This window comes from Hylobates moloch, unplaced genomic scaffold, assembly GCF_009828535.3.
Source record: "Hylobates moloch isolate HMO894 unplaced genomic scaffold, HMol_V3 SCAFFOLD_9, whole genome shotgun sequence".
Classification (NCBI taxonomy): Eukaryota; Metazoa; Chordata; class Mammalia; order Primates; family Hylobatidae; genus Hylobates; species Hylobates moloch.
Genome location: NW_026652284.1, coordinates 80,325,209 through 80,346,692, shown reverse-complemented (window position 1 = coordinate 80,346,692; position 21,484 = coordinate 80,325,209). Strand labels below are relative to the sequence as shown.

Genomic DNA, 21,484 nt, shown 5'->3' with positions numbered 1-21,484 from the left:
ACTCTTCATTTGGCTTCTGCAGCATTACTCTGACTTGTTTTACCTCTTATCTCTCTGACTTCTATTTCTCAGGCTCTTTTACTATTTCTTCTGACTTTATTCATTATTATCATTTTATTTTGCAATAAGTACTTATTGATATTTACCCACATATTTGTACTTTCCATTGTTTTCTAGTCCATCCTGCTTTTGTCTAGAGCCTCCATCTAATATTTCATTTAGTACAGATCTGCTGGTGATGAAGTCTCTATTTTTGTCTGTTGATTTATAACATCTTTATTTTGTTTTTATTTTGGAGGGGTGTTTTTGCTAGACATAGAATTATAGGTTGGCAGTTATTTTCTTTTGGCACGTTAAAAACTCGAGGCTGGAGTCAATATCTAGTCCATTCCTGCTCTCAGGGTGTTTTGAGAGCTTAGGATGTTTACAGGGACTTCCCCACTGACAAGTCCTGAACTATAATCCTTGTCTCCTCATCATTGCAAGACTTCCAAGAACTCCATTTATAGGTAATTATAAGGATTTTGACTTTTATTGCGTGTGAGATGGGAAGCTGCTAGAGAGTTTGAGCAGAGGAGTGCTGCACAAAAGGATTTTTCTGTCTGCTGTGGTAAGAATAGACTGTAAGAAAGCAAAGAGGAGTCTGGGAAGACCAGTTAAGAGGCTACTGCAAAAAAGCAAGCAAGGGGTGAAGGTGGTGTATAATTTCTTGTCTAGCTATTGAAATAACTTCCAAACTGCCTCAAATATTGATCTTACTCAAACTATCATATCCAATGACATCACTCCTCAGTTAAAATCCTTCAAAGATTCCCCAATTTATCATTAGGTAAAAATTCAAATTCCTTAACAAAGGATAAAAGATCATGTTCATGCTCTGGTCTCTGCCTCCCTTTAAAGTATCTTCTCTTATTCACCTCTTTCCTTTAGCCAGTGTTATCTACTTGAAGCCTAAAATCTCTCCATAGGTTTTAAAGCTCCCGTAGGCCTCCATGCATTGACCTGTGTTTTGCTTCTGCTTGGGCCATCTTTCATCAACCCTCCTCTATTGTCTGATTATTGACTCCAACTTATCTTTAGAGATTCAGCTTAACAATTATCTTCTGGAGGCCAGGCATGGTGGCTTACACCTGTTAATTCCAGTACTTTGGGATGTCAAGGTGGGCAGATTGCTTGAGCCCAGGAGTTCGAGATTAGCCTGAGCAACATAGTAAGACCCCATCTCTTTAAAAAAAAAAAAGAGGCCGGGCACGGTGGCTCACGCTTGTAATCCCAGCACTTTGGGAGGCTGAGGTGGGCGGATCACGAGGTCAGGAGATCGAGAGACCACGGTGAAACCCCATCTCTACTAAAAAATACAAAAAAAAAAAAAAATTAGCCGGGCGTGGTGGCGGGCACCTGTAGTCCCAGCTACTCGGAGAGGCTGAGGCAGGAGAATGGCGTGAACCCGGGAGGCGGAGCTTGCAGTGAGCCGAGATTGCGTCACTGCACTCCAGCCCGGGCGACAGAGCGAGACTCCGTCTCAAAAAAAAAAAAAAGAATTCTCTGTGAAGAGTTTCTGGAATTTTTTCCTTCCCTAGTCCAATACATAAATGAGTATTTTCTAAGGATTTGGAAAATTTATTAAATGTTTGTAGCATCTACTGTCTGCCAAGAACAGTTCTAGGAATTGGAGATACACCAGTGAATCTACCAGCTACCAGCTACCTAAGTAGCTGGGACTACAGGCGCCTACCACCATGCCCAGCTAATTTTTGTATTTTTGGTAGAGATGGGGTTTCACCATGTTTGCCAGGATGGTCTCGATCTCTTGACCTTGTGATCTGCCCACCTCGGCCTCCCAAAGTGCTGGGATTACAGGTGTGAGCCACTGTGCCCGGCCTCATGTTGGTTTTAAACTCTAAATTAGTTTTTCAAGCAGACAAGGTATGCGGGGTAGTGTAGACATCCATGATGGAAGGAACAATATGTGCAATGGTATGAAATGGCAAAATAGCAAGACTTAGGGAAATTATAGAAACTTTGTATTTGAATGTAAAATTTGAAAGATGATTAATGGGAGATGAGCTTAAAAGAATCATTAAAGATCTTATTTATAGTACATACCTCTCTTATAGCACTTACCATACTGTATTATAACCATTGATATTCATCTCCATGTCACCACCAAATTGGCTTCTTCAGAATAGGCATTGACTCTTGTTCATTAATCTTTGCATACATAGCACCTAGCCAAGTGTCTAAGATGCAGTAGATGGAGTACTCAGTAAATGCTTATGTTGTTAACATGGACCCTTTAAGTCTTTTAAAAGATTATTTTAAATAAGACTATTACTTGCTGTTTGGTACAAATTTATATCTGTATCTGTCTATTCTGAGTTGATCTAGATATTATCAGGTTCAAATTCTAAGTATGTGAAATAAAATTGAAATAAAGTATAAGTTAACTAGAGATTTTTAGTAAAACTTGATTTAAAATGTCAGGGCATGACATATCCAGTATGCAAACATTTTTTAAACAAAATGTTATTAAATTGCTTCTCAGATATATGTAACTATTATTGAGAAACATGACAATTAGTAGAATGGAACAGATATTTGTGGCAGGTTTGCTGGAGGTTCTATGTATATCTTTCCATTCACTCTTTTTTTTTTTCTTTCGAGATGGAGTCTCACTTTGTCACCCAGGCTGGAGTGCAGTGGCATGATCTTGATCTTGGCCCACCGCAATCTCTGCTGCCCGGGTTCAAGCAATTACTTCTGCCTCAACCTCCTAAGTAGCTGTGATTACAGGTGTGCACCACCATGCCTGGCTAATTTTTGTATTTTTAGTAGAGACAGGGGTTCACCATATTGGCCAGGCTCGTCTTGAACTCCTGACCTCAAGTGATCCACCCACCTTGGCCTCCCAAAATGCTGGGATTACAGGCGTGAGCCACTGCACCTGGCCTCCATTTGCTCTTATGCTTTTCTTTATGTCTTCCACAGCATTGGATACCAGATGGAAAGACTTAATGGCGGAAAGGGATAATTAGCAACGGTCTTAAGAACTCTGCAGCTCAATTTGGTAGGGCAGGTAGTCTGTTTGGTCTCCAGAAGACTAATAGCCAGCTTTTTAGTCCTAGTGTATTCTTGCCTCTTGTTGCCAAAAAAAAAGTATTTCAAGCCACTTTGAAAAGTAACACAAATGTGTTAGAAATGTTGTGAACATAAAGGAAAAAACAGAGGCACATAAACTCAAATTTACCATAATAATATTTAGTGCTTCCTCAGATTTTTGTAATCTGAGAAAAATTGACTAATTACTGATGAAGAAATTGGAAAACAAAAGGAAAAACAAAGTCTTTTGAATAGATGCATTGCTTCGTGTTAAGTAGTTTTACCCATATTTTCAAGAAAAATATCACATGGGCTTATTTGCCTTCTCTTAGTTTTTAAAAAATGCCTATTTTGAGGTGTCTGCTAACCATTGTGGCTTCTCTCAACATCCTCTCCCTTCTTTCCTCTTCTCCTTCAGTATCTTTTTGCCACATACGTTGCTCCTTCTGCCACTCTTGACATTGGACTCCAACAGGAAAAGAAAAAAGAAATTTATATGAAAATACAGCCACCATTTGAAGACCTTTTTGACACAGCAGAGGAATATATCCTTCTCCTCCTTCTTGAGCCATGGACAAAGATGGTAAAATCGGACCAAATTGCTTATAAAAAGGTACCGTGCCACTGATAAATTGAGTGTGAAACCATTCAGGTTTACTACAATACTCACGCCTGTTATCCCAGCACTTTGGGAGGCCGAGGCGGGTGGATCACCTGAGGTCAGGAGTTCAAGACCAGCCTAGCCAATGTGGTGAAAACCCATCTCTACTAAAAATACAAAAATTAGCCAGGCATGGTGGTGGGCGCCTGTAATCCCAGCTACTTGGGAGTCTGAGGCAGGAGAATTGCTTGAACCTGGGAGGCAGAGATTGCAGTGAGCCAAGATCGCACCATTGCACTCTAGCCTGGATGCCAAGAGCAAAACTCGGTCTAAAAAAAAAAATAAAAATAAATAAATAAATAAAAATAAAAATACAAAATTATTAGCTTTACTGCTGATGATAAGCAGCATTGTTAACTCGTAAGAGAAAAACTGAAAAAGGTCTCACATGGCCCTAAGATTTAGAGTTAAGATTTGTGTAGCCTCAAAATTTGGGCAGGGAAAGTATTTACCCACTTGATTTTTTTTTTTTTTTTGAGACAGAGTCTCGCTCTGTCACCCAGGCTGGAGTGCAGTGGCATCACTTGATTTTTTTTTTTTTTTTGTGCCGGTTTTCTTATTGTTGCCTAACGAAAGACTTTATGTCATTTTTTGCTGTCCATACAAGTATGTCAGGGTAGAGAAATCTGAGTTTTGGTTTCGTGTGAGTAAGTAAATATGCCCTTCTTGCTACTTTTCAGCAGTGGCCTGAATTTTGATTAACAGAAAAGCCTATTTCATTTTATGCTAGATGAGTTTCAGTTAATATAACACCTATGGAAAACATAAACATTTCATATGTATTGTGGAAAGCAGATCCTCTGACTTCGGTACTTTTATTAAAGTACCCCCAGATGTTCGTCAGGTCAGACTGCTTGACTGGATACAAGTTTCCACATGTCTTTTGTCATCCTGAAAGAGGTCATTTTAAGCCTCAATGCTTGAATATTTTCACTATTTTATTAATGAGTGGAGGCAATTTATTTAAATATTTACTTTGAATCATAAATTAAAACCATCTATGTATAATTTTTATATTAAGTTAATGCATGTACTGTGTACCTGAGGTCATTTCAGGTGGAACTCCGCTGTCTTTGCGTTGTTATTCTTTGTTCATATCTCCTCAACAACTTCTTAGATCGTTATACAAAATTAATACCAAAACACCTTGGATAGAGTTACCTTATTGGATCGTGACTGAAACAACTGTTATAATTTACTAAGTTCAATGACCAAAATAATTAGATTTCTCTTTGTCCTGAAAAATTAGCCCAGTATCCTTTTTATCATAAAAATGCATTTATTACAGTAGGAAAATTTGGATATCGGATGAAGTTTTAAAAAATTCTCTCCAGTCATTATTTTAAATATAGTGTATGCCACAGAGGATGCAATGGTTTAAAAAAAAAAAAAGGGAGCCAAGATGGCCAAATAGGAACAGCTCCGGTCTCCAGCTCCCAGCCCCAGCGACACAGAAGACGGGTGATTTCTGCATTTCTGCTTGAGGTACCGGTTTCATCTCACTAGGGAGTGCCAAACAGCGGGTGCAGGACAGTCAGTGAAGCGCACTGTGCGCGAGCCGAAGCAGGGCGAGGCATTGCCTCACTCGGGAAGCACAAGGGGTCAGGGAGTTCCCTTTCCTAGTCAAAGAAAGGGGTAACAGACGGCACCTGGAATATCGGGTCAGTCCCATCCTAATACTGCGCTTTTCCAACGGGCCTGGAAAACGGCACACTAGGAGATTGTGTCCCGCACCTGGCTCGGAGGGTCCTATGCCCACGGAGTCTCGCTGATTGCTAGCACAGCAGTCTGAGATCAAGCTGCAAGGCGGCAGCGAGGCTGGGGGAGGGGCGCCCGCCATTGCCCAGGCTTGCTTAGGTAAACAAAGCAGCCAGGAAGCTCGAACTGGGTGGAGCCCACCACAGCTCAAGGAGGCCTGCCTGCCTCTGTAGGCTCCACCTCTGGGGGCAGGGCACAGACAAACAAAAACTCAGCAGGAACCTCCACAGACTTAAATGTCCCTGTCTGACTGACAGCTTTGAAGAGAGTAGTGGCTCTCCCAGCACGCAGCTGGAGATCTGAGAACGGACAGACTGCCTCCTAAAGTGGGTCCCTCACCCCTGAGCAGCCTAACTGGGAGGCACCCCCCTCAGTAGGGACAGACTCACACCTCATTTGGCCGGGTACTCCTCTGAGACAAAACTTCCAGAGGAACTATCAGACAGCTGAATTTGTGGTCTCACGAAAATCCGCTGTTCCGCAGCCACCGCTGCTGACACCCAGCCAAACAGGGTCTGGAGTGGACCTCTAGTAAACTCCAACAGACCTGCAGCTGAGGGTCCTGTCTGGTAGAAGGAAAACTAACAAACAGAAAGGACATCCACACCAAAAACCCATCTGTACATCACCATCATCAAAGACAAAAAGTAGATAAAACCACAAAGATGGGGAAAAAACAGAGCAGAAAAACTGGAAACTCTAAAAAGCAGAGCACCTCTCCTCCTCCAAAGGAACGCAGTTCCTCACCAGCAACAGAACAAAGCTGGATGGAGGATGACTTTGACGAGTTGAGAGAAGAAGGCTTCAGATGATCAAACTACTCTGAGCTACGAGAGGAAATTCAAAACAATAGCAAAGAAGTTAAAAACTTTGAAAAAAAATTAGAAGAATGGATAACTAGAATAACCAATGGAGAGAAGGGCTTAAAGGAGCTGATGGAGCTGAAAGCCAAGTTTCGAGAACTACGCGAAGATTGCAGAAGCCTCAGTAGCAGCTGCGATCAACTGGAAGAAAGGGTATCGCTGATGGAAGATGAAATGAATGAAATGAAGAGAGAAGGGAAGTTTAGAGAAAAAAGAATAAAAAGAAATGAACAAAGCCTCCAAGAAATTTGGGACTATGTGAAAAAACCAAACCTACGTCTGATTGGTGTACCTGAAAATGACAGGGAGAATGGAACCAAGTTGGAAAACACTCTGCAAGATATTATCCAGGAGAACTTCCCCAATCTAGCAAGGCAGGCCAACATTCAGATTCAGGAAATACAGAGAACGCCACAAAGATACTCCTCGAGAAGAGCAACTCCAAGACACATAATTGTCAGATTCACCAAAGTTGAAATGAAGGAAAAAATGTTAAGGGCAGCCAGAGAGAAAGGTCGGGTTACCCACAAAGGGAAGCCCATCAGACTAACAGCTGATCTCTCGGCAGAAACTCTACAAGCCAGAAGAGAGTGGGGGCCGATATTCAACATTCTTAAAGAAAAGAATTTTCAACCCAGAATTTCATATCCAGCCAAACTAAGCTTCATAAGTGAAGGAGAAATAAAATACTTTACAGACAAGCAAACGCTGAGTGATTTTGTCACCACCAGGCCTGCCCTAAAAGAGCTCCTGAAGGAAGCACTAAACATGGAAAGGAACAACCGGTACCAGCCACTGCAAAAAAACGCCAAATTGTAAAGACCATCGAGGCTAGGAAGAAACTGCATCAACTAACGAGCAAAATAACCAACTAACATCATAATGACAGGATCAGATTCACACATAACAATATTAACTTTAAATGTAAATGGGCTAAATGCTCCAATTAAAAGACACAGACTGGCAAACTGGATAAGGAGTCAGGACCCATCAGTGTGCTGTATTCAGGAAACCCGTCTCACGTGCAGAGACACACATAGACTCAAAATAAAGGGATGGAGGAAGATCTATCAAGCAAATGGAAAACAAAAAAAGGCAGGGGTTGCAATCCTAGTCTCTGATAAAATAGACTTTAAACCAACAAAGATCAAAAGAGACAAAGAAGGCCATTACATAATGGTAAAGGGATCAATTCAACAAGAAGAGCTAACTATCCTAAATATATATGCACCCAACACAGGAGCACCCAGATTCATAAAGCAAGTCCTGAGTGACCTACAAAGGGACTTAAACTCCCACACAATAATAATGGGAGATTTTAACACCCCACTGTCAACATTAGACAGATCACCGAGACAGAAAGTTAACAAGGATATCCAGGAATTGAACTCAGCTCTACATAAAGTGGACCTAATAGACATCTACAGAACTCTCCACCCCAAATCGACAGAATATACATTTTTTTCAGCACCACACCACACCTATTCCAAAACTGACCACATAGTTGGAAGTAAAGCTCTCCTCAGCAAATGTAAAAGAACAGAAATTATAACAAACTGTCTCTCAGACCACAGTGCAATCAAACTAGAACTCAGGATTAAGAAACTCACTCAAAACCGCTCAACTACATGGAAACTGAACAACCTGCTCCTGAATGACTATTGGGTACATAATGAAATGAAGGCAGAAATAAAGATGTTCTTTGAAACCAACGAGAACAAAGACACAACATACCAGAATCTCTGGGACACATTCAAAGCAGTGTGTAGAGGGAAATTTATAGCACTAAATGCCCACAAGAGAAAGCAGGAAAGATCCAAAATTGACACCCTAACATCACAATTAAAAGAACTAGAAAAGCAAGAGCAAACACATTCAAAAGCTAGCAGAAGGCTAGAAATAACTAAAATCAGAGCAGAACTGAAGGAAATAGAGACACAAAAAACCCTTCAAAAAATTAATGAATCCAGGAGCTGGTTTTTTGAAAAGATCAACAAAATTGATGGACCGCTAGCAAGACTAATAAAGAAGAAAAGAGAGAAGAATCAAATAGATGCAATAAAAAACGAAAAAGGGGATATCACCACCGATCCCACAGAAATACAATCTACCATCAGAGAATACTACAAACACCTCTATGCAAATAAACTAGAAAATCTAGAAGAAATGGATAAATTCCTCGACAAATACACCCTCCCAAGACTAAATCAGGAAGAAGTTGAATCTCTGAATAGACCAATAACAGGTTCTGAAATTGTGGCAATAATCAATAGCTTACCAACCAAAAAGAGTCCAGGACCTGATGGATTCACAGCCGAATTCTACCAGAGGTACAAGGAGGAACTGGTGCCATTCCTTCTGAAACTATTCCAATCGATAGAAAAAGAGGGAATCCTCCCTAACACATTTTATGAAGTCAGCATCGTCCTGATACCAAAGCCTGGCAGAGACATAACCAAAAAAGAGAATTTCAGACCAATATCCTTGATGAACATTGATGCAAAAATCCTCAATAAAATACTGGCAAACCGAATCCAGCAGCACATCAAAAAGCTTATCCACCATAATCAAGTGGGCTTCATCCCTGGGATGCAAGGCTGGTTCAACATACGCAAATCAATAAATGTAATCCAGCATATAAACAGAACCAAAGACAAAAACCACATGATTATCTCAATAGATGCAGAAAAGGCCTTTGACAAAATTCAACAACCCTTCATGCTAAAAACTCTCAATAAATTAGGTATTGATGGGACGTGTCTCAAAATAATAAGAGCTATCTATGACAAACCCACAGCCAATATCATACTGAATGGGCAAAAACTGGAAGCAGTCCCTCTGAAAACTGGCACAAGACAGGGATGCCCCCTCTCACCGCTCCTATTCAACATAGTGCTGGAAGTTCTGGCCAGGGCAATCAGGCAGGAGAAGGAAATAAAGGGTATTCAATTAGGAAAAGAGGAAGTTAAATTGTCCCTGTTTGCAGATGACATGATTGTATATCTAGAAAACCCCATTGTCTCAGCCCAAAATCTCCTTAAGCTGATTAGCAACTTCAGCAAAGTCTCAGGATACAAAATCAATGTACAAAAATCACAAGCATTCTTGTACACCAATAACAGACAAACAGAGAGCCAAATCATGAGTGAACTCCCATTCACAATTGCTTCAAAGAGAATAAAATACCTAGGAATCCAACTTACAAGGGATGTGAAGGACCTCTTCAAGGAGAACTACAAACCACTGCTCAATGAAATAAAAGAGGATACAAACAAATGGAAGAACATTCCATGCTCATGGGTTGGAAGAATCAATATCGTGAAAATGGCCATACTGCCCAAGGTCATTTATAGATTCAATGCCATCCCCATCAAGCTACCAATGACTTTCTTCACAGAATTGGAAAAAACTACTTTAAAGTTCATATGGAACCAAAAAAGAGCCCGCATCGCCAAGTCAATCCTAAGCCAAAAGAACAAAGCTGGAGGCATCACACTACCTGACTTTAAACTGTACTACAAGGCTACAGTAACCAAAACAGCATGGTACTGGTACCACAACAGAGACATAGATCAATGGAACAGAACAGAGCCCTCAGAAATGATGCCACATATCTACAACCATCTGATCTTTGACAAACCTGACAAAAACAAGAAATGGGGAAAGGATTCCCTATTTAATAAATGGTGCTGGGAAAACTGGCTAGCCATATGTAGAAAGCTGAAACTGGATCCCTTCCTTACACCTTATACAAAAATTAATTCAAGGTGGATTAAAGACTTAAATGTTAGACCTAAAACCATTAAAATCCTACAAGAAAACCTAGGCAATACCATTCAGGACATAGGCGTGGGCAAGGACTTCATGTCTAAAACACCAAAAGCAATGGCAACAAAAGCCAAAATTGACAAATGGGATCTCATTAAACTAAAGAGCTTCTGCACAGCAAAAGAAACTACCATCAGAGTGAACAGGCAACCTACAGAATGGGAGAAAATTTTTGCAACCTAATCATCTGACAAAGGGCTAATATCCAGAATCTACAATGAACTCAAACAAATTTACAAGAAAAAAACAAACAACCCCATCAAAAAGTGGGCAAAGGACATGAACAGACACTTCTCAAAAGAAGACATTTATGCAGCCAAAAAACACATGAAGAAATGCTCATCATCACTGGCCATCAGAGAAATGCAAATCAAAACCACAGTGAGATACCATCTCACACCAGTTAGAATGGCCATCATTAAAAAATCAGGAAACAACAGGTGCTGGAGAGGATGTGGAGAAATAGGAACACTTTTACACTGTTGGTGGGACTGTAAACTGGTTCAACCATTGTGGAAGTCAGTGTGGCGATTCCTCAGGGATCTAGAACTGGAAATACCATTTGACCCAGCCATCCCATTACTGGGTATATACCCAAAGGACTATAAATCATGCTGCTATAAAGACACATGCACACGTATGTTTATTGCAGCACTATTCACAATAGCAAAGAGTTGGAACCAACCCAAATGTCCAACAACGATAGACTGGATTAAGAAAATGTGGCACATATACACCATGGAATACTATGCAGCCATAAAAAATGATGAGTTCATGTCCTTTGTAGGGACATGGATGAAACTGGAAAACATCATTCTCAGTAAACTATCGCAAGGACAAAAAACCAAACACCGCATGTTCTCACTCATAGGTGGGAATTGAACAATGAGAACTCATGGACACAGGAAGGGGAACATCACACTCCGGGGACTGTTGTGGGGTGGGGGGAGGGGGGAGGGACAGCATTAGGAGATATACCTAATGCTAAATGACGAGTTAATGGGTGCAGGAAATCAACATGGCACATGGATACATATGTAAGAAACCTGCACATTGTGCACATGTACCCTAAAACCTAAAGTATAATTAAAAAAAAAAAAAAGGTTTGGAATTATAACTAACTTCCCTAAACCAAAAAGGTTCGGCATTAGTCATGATTCTTATAAAATGGATGAAACACATTGTACAGTTTTTAGTAGGAGGAAAAATAAATCTCTCTTAGTTCCAGAAACTTCCTTCTAGAAGTATGAGGACTTATCTAAAAGCTCAGCTGACTGTATTCTGTAGACTCTTTCCCAAAAAGAATAACTCAGCAGACTACCAAAGCTAGCTATTAAATACAGAAAGTTCTCAGGCAGCTCTTCAGCCAAGTTGGTTTTCCCCTGCAATAGAGAAGTAGAAAATGCTCTTGTTCTCCTGACTATATGAAATAGTACATTACAAACTCTGAAGCCAGAGACCTGCTATGAGGTTTTATTTGATGATTGACGGTCTCCTCTCTTACTCTACAGCATTAAAGCCTTTGCTCACATACTAATAACAACATGGAGTCTGATCATTTCTTGTTCTGTGAATTATTTTGTTCCTAAAGCTAGTGGCATCTGCTTTCATGACTATTGTCAAGTTATATTGAATAGAAGCTGGAAATGTGACTAATATATTTGCATCATTTGTAAGTTTATATTCCTTCAGAAAGGAGGAATGATCTTTGGTGGCACTATATCATTACATAGAAATGTATGCATTTTTTATTGCATCCTTTTCAAGTGTGATCCTGCTGTAGCTAATCTTTTAAACTATGTTATCTTCCTGCTTTTGCTTTGAAAATAATTTCCTTTATTGGCAACTGTATTTGTTTTTCAGCCCACTGTTACTAGCAAATTGTACATTCTCTTGATGTCACAAGCTTTATTTATTTTTTTTAGGTAGAGCTGGTGGAAGAAACTCGACAGTTAGACTCCACATACTTCAGAAAGCTACAGGCTTTGCATAAAGAGACATTTTCCAAGAAAGCTGAGGTAAGGCAACTTTCTACTTAGAAAAATAAACTTTTTATCCTGGAGAGGGTTACCACTTTATGTATTGGGCCGGGGGAGATTGTAGAGTGAGGAGATCATATATTATAGAGTAGTGGATAGGCAGTTTCATTTTTCTGCTGTTCCTTTGCTTAGCATGCTGCATTTGACAGGTTTTACATTTTATTGACATATTTGACAAGGGAGCCAGAAAAACAAAGCAGATGAGGTATTTGAGAGGGAGCCAGGCCACTCATTTGCCTTGGCTAAGACCAGACATTGGAACCTTCAACTGTGTTATATTCCTTTGAATGTTATCAGTTATTTTCTATATGGCAGCTGCTCTTTCTATTTGTTGTCAGGTTACAAAACAGTTAAATTAAGTTTTCTAAACAGAAAAGAAACTGTTGTGTGACAGCAATAGGGAAAACAATAAAGAAAAAGTATAGGAAGGAATTGAGGAAGACGGTAAAAAGATCATAAGATTGATTAGGATATTAAAGTGTTATTTTGATTCATAAAGTTGAATCTTTTGGATTGGCTAAGTAAACATATAAATCCTTAAAGTCATAAAATTAATTTTGTGCATCTACATAAAAATGACAGTTAATTGACCTGGAAAGTGTTTAAGGTATATTAAAATTTTTGGAACAGAAACACTGGTATGGTATTATCTTCTTTATGTAAAATTATATATGTATTTCTGCATTTATCCATATGTATAAAAAGAAATATCTGAAAAGACACTCACCAAAATATTAAAGATAGTTAACTCTGAGTGGTAAAGTTTCAGGTGATTTTTTTTAAACTTTCTTCTTTGTACATATCTGAAATTTTTATTCTTATCCAGAAGTTCTCTATTTGATACACTACTACTAGCTTACAAAGGATACATAAAAATCCATAAAGGTAGCATGATATAAGGTTGTATTGTAAACTCTATGAACTAAACTTTATAACACTATCCACAATCCTTCCACATAAGGAAAATTAATTTTTAAAACATTGGTAGCTTATCTCATGAATCCTTTACAAAAACAAATAGGGAGATGAATTAGTTCTGTAAGGAATTATATAAGGAAGGGCCTTACAAAGAATAAGCCTCTTTTCCCCTTTGCCCTTTCATGCTTGTAAACTGTTCACAAAACATCAGAGGTCATAAAATTACCTAAAAATTAACTTTTATATGAAGGTGATTATATTTATATTATATTTTAATATTATATTTGAAGGATGTATTATTAGATACGTAGCTTGTATTACTCTATAACTTTTAAAAATTATGTTATAAAAGAATGTCTTATGTTTATGCTACATTATTAAGAAAAAGAACCAGGTCACAAAACTATAAATAGGTGCATAATCCTATCTTTATATTTTGAAACTACATCAGACGTTGTAAATCTCTTCATGAATTCAATCTGCTGAACTATGCAACCATCATAGTATCTAATCTTCACTTTTTATTTTTTGTTTTTATTTTTATACTGTTCTTCATTTTTTATAAACTACATGTATATATATATATATAAGTAAGACTGGAAAGATGTATTAAAAATGTTAATGGTGGTTATCTTTGAATGGTAGTATTATGCATGATTTTTATTTTCTTGTTACAAAAGACATTTTACTTCTATACTTAGAAAAATAAAGTTAATAATTTACAAGCAAGTGCTTTGTATAGTAAATATTTACTAAATATTTATGAAAAGAAGGGAATGGAATGAAAATAAGCAGAACAGAATTTGATATGTTAGAATCTGAACCAGATTCTTTACCAGATTCTAAAGTGTTTACGCACTCTGCCATTGAATTATTAAATGGCTTTGGCCTAATGGTTGATTTTTCTTTCAGTTTCTGTACTTAAAATTGTAAACAATTTGTTGTGTTTAAGAGATTTTTTTCTGAAAAGTACTATTTCACTAGGACACCACTTGTGAAATTGGAACTGGCATTTTATCACTCTCTAACATCTCTAAACAAACAGAATATTGGGATAATGTTCCTGCAGAATACAAGCATTTTAAGTTTAGTGATCTGCTTAACAACAAACTGGAGTTTGAACATTTCCATCAGTTTCTTGAGACTCATTCTTCAAGGTGAGGGGCACAACCATGTATTTCTCACTGAAAACATTTTTCTAAGCTACTAGTTTTGATTCAACGTATTATAAAAGTGATTTGGTGCTATAACAGATTTTACTCATGTGAATAAAAACTGACAAACATGATTATCTGAAATCTGTATGGGTAACTTTTTAAAGATGGAGTACATTTTGATTGTAGCAACCTCCACATCCTTCTTTTAAGTGGTTACACAATGTTGGTACTTTTAGCATTGGCTAAGTTAAAATACCAGTGTGCTTTATTTTTTCTCTTTTCTACTGTTTCTTTCTTTTATATTTCTCTAGACTGGTATTTTAATTACTATTTCCGGAATGTGTCCTTTTTATATTTCATTGAGATATTGAAATTATAATATTTTATAAATTTTTATTAACCGATTTATAAATGAAACATTGTAGTTTTACCCAGAATCTTGGAACCTTATAACATATTTATCTAATATAAACTGAAGCGTTCAATATATTTTTTCCTATTAATATTCTCCCTAGTTAACAGAAACTGGTTAGATCTGGGAGCCAAATTTCACTGTATATGGTTTCCTTTCATTGTAATGAGGATTTTTCTATCTTTTTATTTTTTATTAATTTTTTTAATTTTTGTGGCTACATAGTACGTGTATATATTTATGGGGTACATGAGATGTTCTGATACAGGCATGCAGTGTGAAATAAGCACATCATGGAGAATGGGGTGTCCATTCCCTCAAGCATTTATCCTTTGAGTTACAAACAATCCAGTTATACTTTAAGTTATTTTAAAATGTACAATTAAGTTATTATTGACTATAGTCATCCTATTGTGCTATCAAATAGTAGGTCTTATTCATTCTTTTTTTTCTTTCTTTTTGAGACAAGGTCTCACTCTGTTGCCCAGGCTGAAGTGGCATGATCCCAGCTCACTGCAGGCTCCGTCTCCTGGGTTCAAGTGATTCTCATGCCTCAGCCTCTGCAGTAGCTGGAATTACAGGCATGTGCCACCACGCCCAGCTAATTTTTGTATTTTTAGTAGAGATGGGATTTTGCCATGTTGGCCAGGCTGGTCTCAAACTCATGACCTAAAGTGATCTGCCTGCCTGCCTTGGCCTCCCAAAGTGCTGGAATTACAGGTATGAGCCATTGTGCCTGGCCCTTATTCACGCTTTCTATTTTTTGGTACCCATCAAGATGAGGATTACTCTAAATTTGACCTTTTGTCAAATGACATGACATAGGTGGAAATTTTCTCATTTTTGAAATTGATGAAATTAGTGAAAGAACTCTGAGATCCCACCAATAATGGTGATAGATTTTTTTTTTCTGATCCCAAAATTCCTTTGTCATCATTCATATATTTAGCTAGGATTAGGAGTTTGATAGAGTCAAGTGAACTAGCCTAGAAGGGGATCAGAGATACAATATTGGGTTCGTTATTTCCATGATCTAATGCTACTAGTCAAGACAGCCACTTTCTAAGTTCTGTCAAAACAACAATCAGGTGTTTACTAGAACTTAGAGGAAGAAATATGAAGAGCTATACATTGTTTTTGTTTTCATTTTAGCATGGATCTTATGTGCTGGACAGACATTGAGCAGTTCCGGAGAATAACTTACAGAGATCGAAATCAAAGGAAGGCAAAATCTACATACATTAAAAACAAATACCTTAATAAAAAGTATTTCTTTGGACCCAACAGTCCAGCTTCTCTGTATCAGCAGAACCAGGTATCAACATGAAAACCTATTTTTTAAATTGATGTTTGAAAACCGGTATTGTATTTCTATTTTTGCCAACAACCTGAAAATCTCTTATTTTATTTTCTTTTGCTTATGACTAATGTGTTAAAGACCTTTGATATTTATTTAGGTATTTATGAGCATCTATAAATTAAATGTCTTTAATACTCAAATATTATATAGTATAAAACTGTGTTACTCTAAAAAGTAGTTTATAGAATAAAATAACTTTTATTCACATACTCATTGACTCATTCAACAAATTTGAGTGCCTTCACTATGCCAGACTGTTCTAGGTGCTGAAGATAAAGTGGTGAAGAAGATGGACAAGCTCCCTGCACCTGTCAACATGTAGGAAAACAGCTGTTATCAACCATTAAGCTAAATCTCTACCACTTTTCTGTTCTTCTCTGAACTGGTATTACTCCAAATATAATCGATCTTTGAAAATCCTCTTTACTATGGAGCCTTGAGCAAATATTATAAAAGAAAGAAAAGAAAATCCTCCTTACAATTGTATTTTCCCCAGAAACTATTTTTATTGACCAGGACAGTTTGAACATTTCGTTGGACCGAAGTCTTATGGCCTTAATCATAATTTATTAATAACTAAATAACCACAGTGTCATTAGATTGACAGCAAGAACATAAGATTGGGCTGGGCGCGGTGGCTCACGCCTGTAATCCCAGCACTTTGGGAAGCCAAGACAGGTAGATTGTTTGAGGTCAGGAGTTCGAGACCAGCCTGGCCATGGTGAAATCCTGTCTCTACTAAAAATACAAAACTTAGCCAGATGTGGTGGCACACACCTGTAATCCCAGCTACTCGGGAGGCTAAGGCAGGAGAATTCCTTAAACCCAGGAGGCAGAGGCTGCAGTGAGTCGAGATTGTGCCCCTGCACTCCAGCCTGGACAACTGAGTGAGACTGTGTCTCAAAAAAAAAAAAAAAAAATATATATATATATATATATATGTGTGTGTGTGTGTGTGTGTATGTGTATATATATATGTATGTATGTGTATATATATATGTATGTATATATATGTATGTGTATATATATGTATGTATATATATGTATGTATGTGTATATATATATAAAATTGGGATTCAGCAGTAGGTTTGTGTTCATGTAACACTGCTCATGAAATATGACTCAATTTTTAACTTTTGAAATATAAATAATTATTATAATTTATTTATCTTGAAGTTTGTTAATATTACATTCATACCTAAAGATGTAATGTATAGTTTATGATTTTTTTTGTTTGGTAGTTTACAAGAATGCATATTCTAATGGTATATATTAATAAAATACAAATTTCAGATTAATGCTAAATTCAGTAAATTAAAGAAAAACTCAGAGAGGTTCACAAGTAAGGCATACCAAATTTAAAAGCTAGATCTTTGGGGTGCAGGAGAAATTGGCAAAAGTCTTTGGGAGCGAGAGGGAGCAGGAATTCTGGAATTAAGCAACTTTGGCAAAAATGCTTTGTCCTTAGTTCCCTGAGATACAAATCTGGGACACATTAGCAAAAGTGGTTAGGTGCCTCAATAAGCACAAGTATGAAATAAACACATGGAAAGCATTTGTTTTCTATTTGGCTTGTGCTACATTGCGTGAGGTTTCATGGTATCTCATGCTACTGTGTGAATCCTCCATAGTACACACAACATGCTGAGAATCTAAGTCAGTGAAAGTCACCCATTGCTGTCATAGCAAATGGATGTGCTTACTACAGAGGATTTTCCCCAATGATCCTTCTTTGTCTTTGTCATTACTTTTAAAATGTATTTTATACTTAAGGATGTCTGCATCACATTGTTTTATAAAGATCGTGCTAGTCCAGATTTCAGTTGTGCAGCCAATTTGCTCTTTGATTAGCAAGGTAGTCTTTTTTTTTCGTTTTTTGTTTTTATACAGAAAAATATTAGTATTGATATTATTTAATTGATATTAAAGGAGGACTGAGAAGAGGATTTCCTTTTTGTTTTTATATAAAACAATAGTATTAGTAGTGATATTATATTAATATTATTGCTCAAAGGAGAACAAAGAAAAGGGCAGTTGTTCCACTGAGCAATCCAGAAATTTTGAGTGGTATGTACACAGAAACAGGTAGCAACCAGAATGAGTTATGGCAGGAAAAAGCCATTAGTAGCTTGTTGAAGCCAATAATTAAGCAGAAGGAAAATTTAGATCACAAAGAAGTTGTGTTTTACAAATGGTACTTGTTATCTATAAAACATGACCTTTTTCTGCTTCCTGTTGCCTCTGTTTTCTGCTTAGAGGTTGTTGGAAAAGCCCTACATTGCTATCACTACAGCTGCACTGTTCTGGGTGCATAGTGTACTACAGCTGCCTGCCATCATCCTATCTCCAAACCAACATTTGTTGGTAATATGCATATTTATAATATCTGAGTCAAGGTTGTCTTTTAACTAATTAACACATTTTTCTCATCCACAGAAGAAAATTCTTAAATGGATCAATATGACTAGAATCACAGATTCATAGGATATTAGAAAACTAATAGACTAATGTCCTCATTTTTCAGTTGGAGATACTGAGTCCATGGAGGGAAAAAAATGCCATTGCTGTGGCCACACAGGATAAAAATCCCACTTCTGTGTTCTTTTTGATATATCATAAGTAAGCACAAATCATACATCCAAAACAACCACCACATAAACCACAATTGTCTGTCTGATTTTAGGGGAATTATTGCTCAGTATAGCCAAGAGATGTTATACAGAAAATGAAAATTGGCACTCCTCAGGGTGCAGCAAATGGTTTTGTAGTGAATGAATGAATTAATGACTATTAGTGTTTCTTTTAGAAAGCACCATGGTTTCTGTTTCCATTTTAATTTTCTTAGGTAATGCATTTAAGTGGTGGCTGGGGGAAGATTCTTCATGAGCAGCTTGATGCACCTGTACTAGTTGAAATCCAGAAGCATGTGCAAAATAGGCTAGAAAATGTATGGCTGCCATTGTTTCTTGCAAGTGAACAGTTTGCAGCACGTCAAAAGATAAAGGTATATAAATTAGTATAATCTTTTGATAGCAGTTGTCGGTACCTCTCAAAACTTCAAACGTGCATACCTGGTGACCCAACCATTGTATTTTTTTTTTTTTTTAAGGAATGGACTCTCTCTGTCACCCAGTCTGAAGTGCAGTGGTGTGATCCTAGCTCACTGCAGCCTCGAACTCCTGTGCTCAAGCAATACTCCCACCTCAGCCTCCCAAGTAACTGAGACTACGGGCATGCACTACCATGCCAAGCTAATTAAAAAAATTTTTTTTGAAGAGATGGAGTCTTGCTCTGTGCCCAGGCTGGTCTCAAACTCCTAGGCTCAAGCAGTCCTCCTGCCTTGGCCTCCCAAAGTGCTGGGATTACAGGTGTGAGACGCCATGCCAGGCCTTAGTCATTGTACTTCTGTTGAGAGTGGTTTGAAGTATGCAGTCAGCCACGTGTGGTGGCATGCACCTGTAGTCCCAGCTACTTGGAAGGCTGAAGCAGGAGGATTGCTCGAGTCTAGGAGATCGAGGTTACAGTGAGCTATGATCACATCAGTGCACTCTAGCCTGGGTGACAGAGTGAAACCCTGTCTCTAAAATAATAATAATAATAATTTTTTTTAAAAAAAAGCATGGAGTCAAAATTTCCAAGTTTTTGGTTTTTTGTTTCTTTGAGAGTCAGGGGTCACCCTGTTGTCTCAGTGTCCAAACTAGAGTGCAGTGGCTATTCACAAGCACGATCATAGTGCACTACAGCTTTGAACCACTGGGGCTCAATCAATCTTCCTGCCTCAGCCTCTGAGTTGCTGGGACTATAGGAAAGTGCCACAGTGCCCAGCCAAGTTTTAATCTCAACACTGCCACATATTAGTTGTACCACCTTTAAGTTTCATAGATTGTTTCCTCATTTGAAAAATTGAGTTGGTCATAGTAATTACTTAGTAAGGTTGTTCTGAAAAATGAAGTGAAATTAACATGTGCTTAGTTTCTTAGAATAGTGCCTGGCACATGGCAAACACTCAAATGTTATCTATTAATATAGTTGTTATTTTTAATATTAAGTCCTCACACAAGTGGACAAGTTTATACAAGGATATTCATTGCAATATCAAATGGGAGAAGAATTAGATAAGTTATGATAATTCTGTACTATGGAAAAATATGCAGATTTCCTTAAAAAATGAGATTAAAAAATAAAAATGAGATTTCCACATGTATTATATGAAAGATGTCATTTATTGAACAAAACAAGCAGGATGCAGAACAATGTATAGAAGATAATCCCATTACATTTACTTACATCTCTGTCTATGCATATCTATCCATCCATCCATCCATCCATCTGTTTATGTTTATGCTTATGGTAGAAAAACACCTAAAAAGATCTGCCTCCTGGGATGGGTTTGAGGAGTGAGGATTTTTACTTTTTATTTTGTAAAGTGAGTTTGTCTTTGCTTTGTCTTGTTTTTATTTTATAAGAAGTATTTCTTTGATAATTTAAAATGTCATTAGCACACCTTGTTTTTAGGTTTCAGGCAAACCTGATCTTTATAAAAATAACACAGGGGTCAGAAAACATACAATTTTGGATTTTAATGCAAAGCCATGTGCCATTAATACTAATCAGGAAGAACCTGAAAAGCTTCGTTCTATATTCAGTTTCTCAAACACTTTGTGGCCTACTTATTTGGAAATATCCTTAGTCATTTGAGCTGAGCAACTTATGGAAAACACAGTACAGCTGGGAAGACAGAATTTATAGTATGAAGAAGAAGGATTGACTTTAGGCAAAATGTTTCTGGAAATAAGCTTTGGGAAAACTCAAATCTCCTCATTCTCTTTCTTCAGGCTAACTCCAGTTCTGTATCCAAAGCCAAGTAAAAGGACGTCTGGCTTGCTAATATTATTTACCACGTTTCCTCATTATGTTTATCACTGTAATTTTATTGTAATGCATAGTCATTGCTTGACTTAGCATTCTTTGGGTGGCCAGCAAAATAAACTGATTTTGGCAACTTTGAACCAAAGACAAAAAGGAGGGGTGAAGATTGATTCTAAAATGCTGCTGGAGCATCTCACACACTTAAGAGTTGACGTCCAAGCTTTAGAAAAGATGTAGGCCAGGACAGCCCTAGGAACCCAGCAAGAATTCTCGGATCTTTCCTCCTGGCTCTGTCTATCAAAAAGACTTAGCCCCAGTGATTCTAGTCCTTATCTCTCTAGATCTGCTTCTGGATCTCTCCGCTATGGACAGGGAGATAGAGTCAATAGCACAGATTTGTTATGAGTGGTTCCCAAGAAAGGGGAAATGATATGAATAGGCAATAACCCCAAGAAATATCTACTGTATTTCCGTGTTGAGTAACTTTTAGTACTCTTTTAAAATTAGTTGTGAAAGCATA

At 37.6% G+C, this 21,484-nt stretch overlaps 1 protein-coding gene and 1 non-coding gene across 7 annotated transcripts in view; one reads left to right on the top strand and one right to left on the bottom strand.

Annotated features, from left to right (window-relative positions):
* Window positions 1-21,484, top strand: part of RGS22 (regulator of G protein signaling 22) — a 175,241-nt gene that overhangs the window by 102,123 nt on the left and 51,634 nt on the right. For 5 of the 6 annotated variants that reach the window (XR_009214775.1, XR_009214774.1, XM_058443770.1 and 2 more), the window contains exons 15-19: window positions 3,518-3,712; window positions 12,135-12,227; window positions 14,151-14,323; window positions 15,888-16,050; window positions 18,941-19,099. Coding sequence is in view for 4 of the 6 variants with exons in the window: in XM_058443770.1 (XP_058299753.1) it covers window positions 3,518-3,712; window positions 12,135-12,227; window positions 14,151-14,323; window positions 15,888-16,050; window positions 18,941-19,099 (783 nt within the window). In the remaining 2 variants the exon portion in view is untranslated. The remainder of the gene's footprint in view (window positions 1-3,517; window positions 3,713-12,134; window positions 12,228-14,150; window positions 14,324-15,887; window positions 16,051-18,940; window positions 19,100-21,484) is intronic. The other variant, XM_058443771.1, reaches the window with a different exon arrangement.
* On the bottom strand, window positions 13,607-13,673 carry LOC116814012 (small nucleolar RNA SNORD77). Its single transcript, XR_004371118.1, has one exon. It is a non-coding gene; the product is annotated as a small nucleolar RNA SNORD77 (small nucleolar RNA).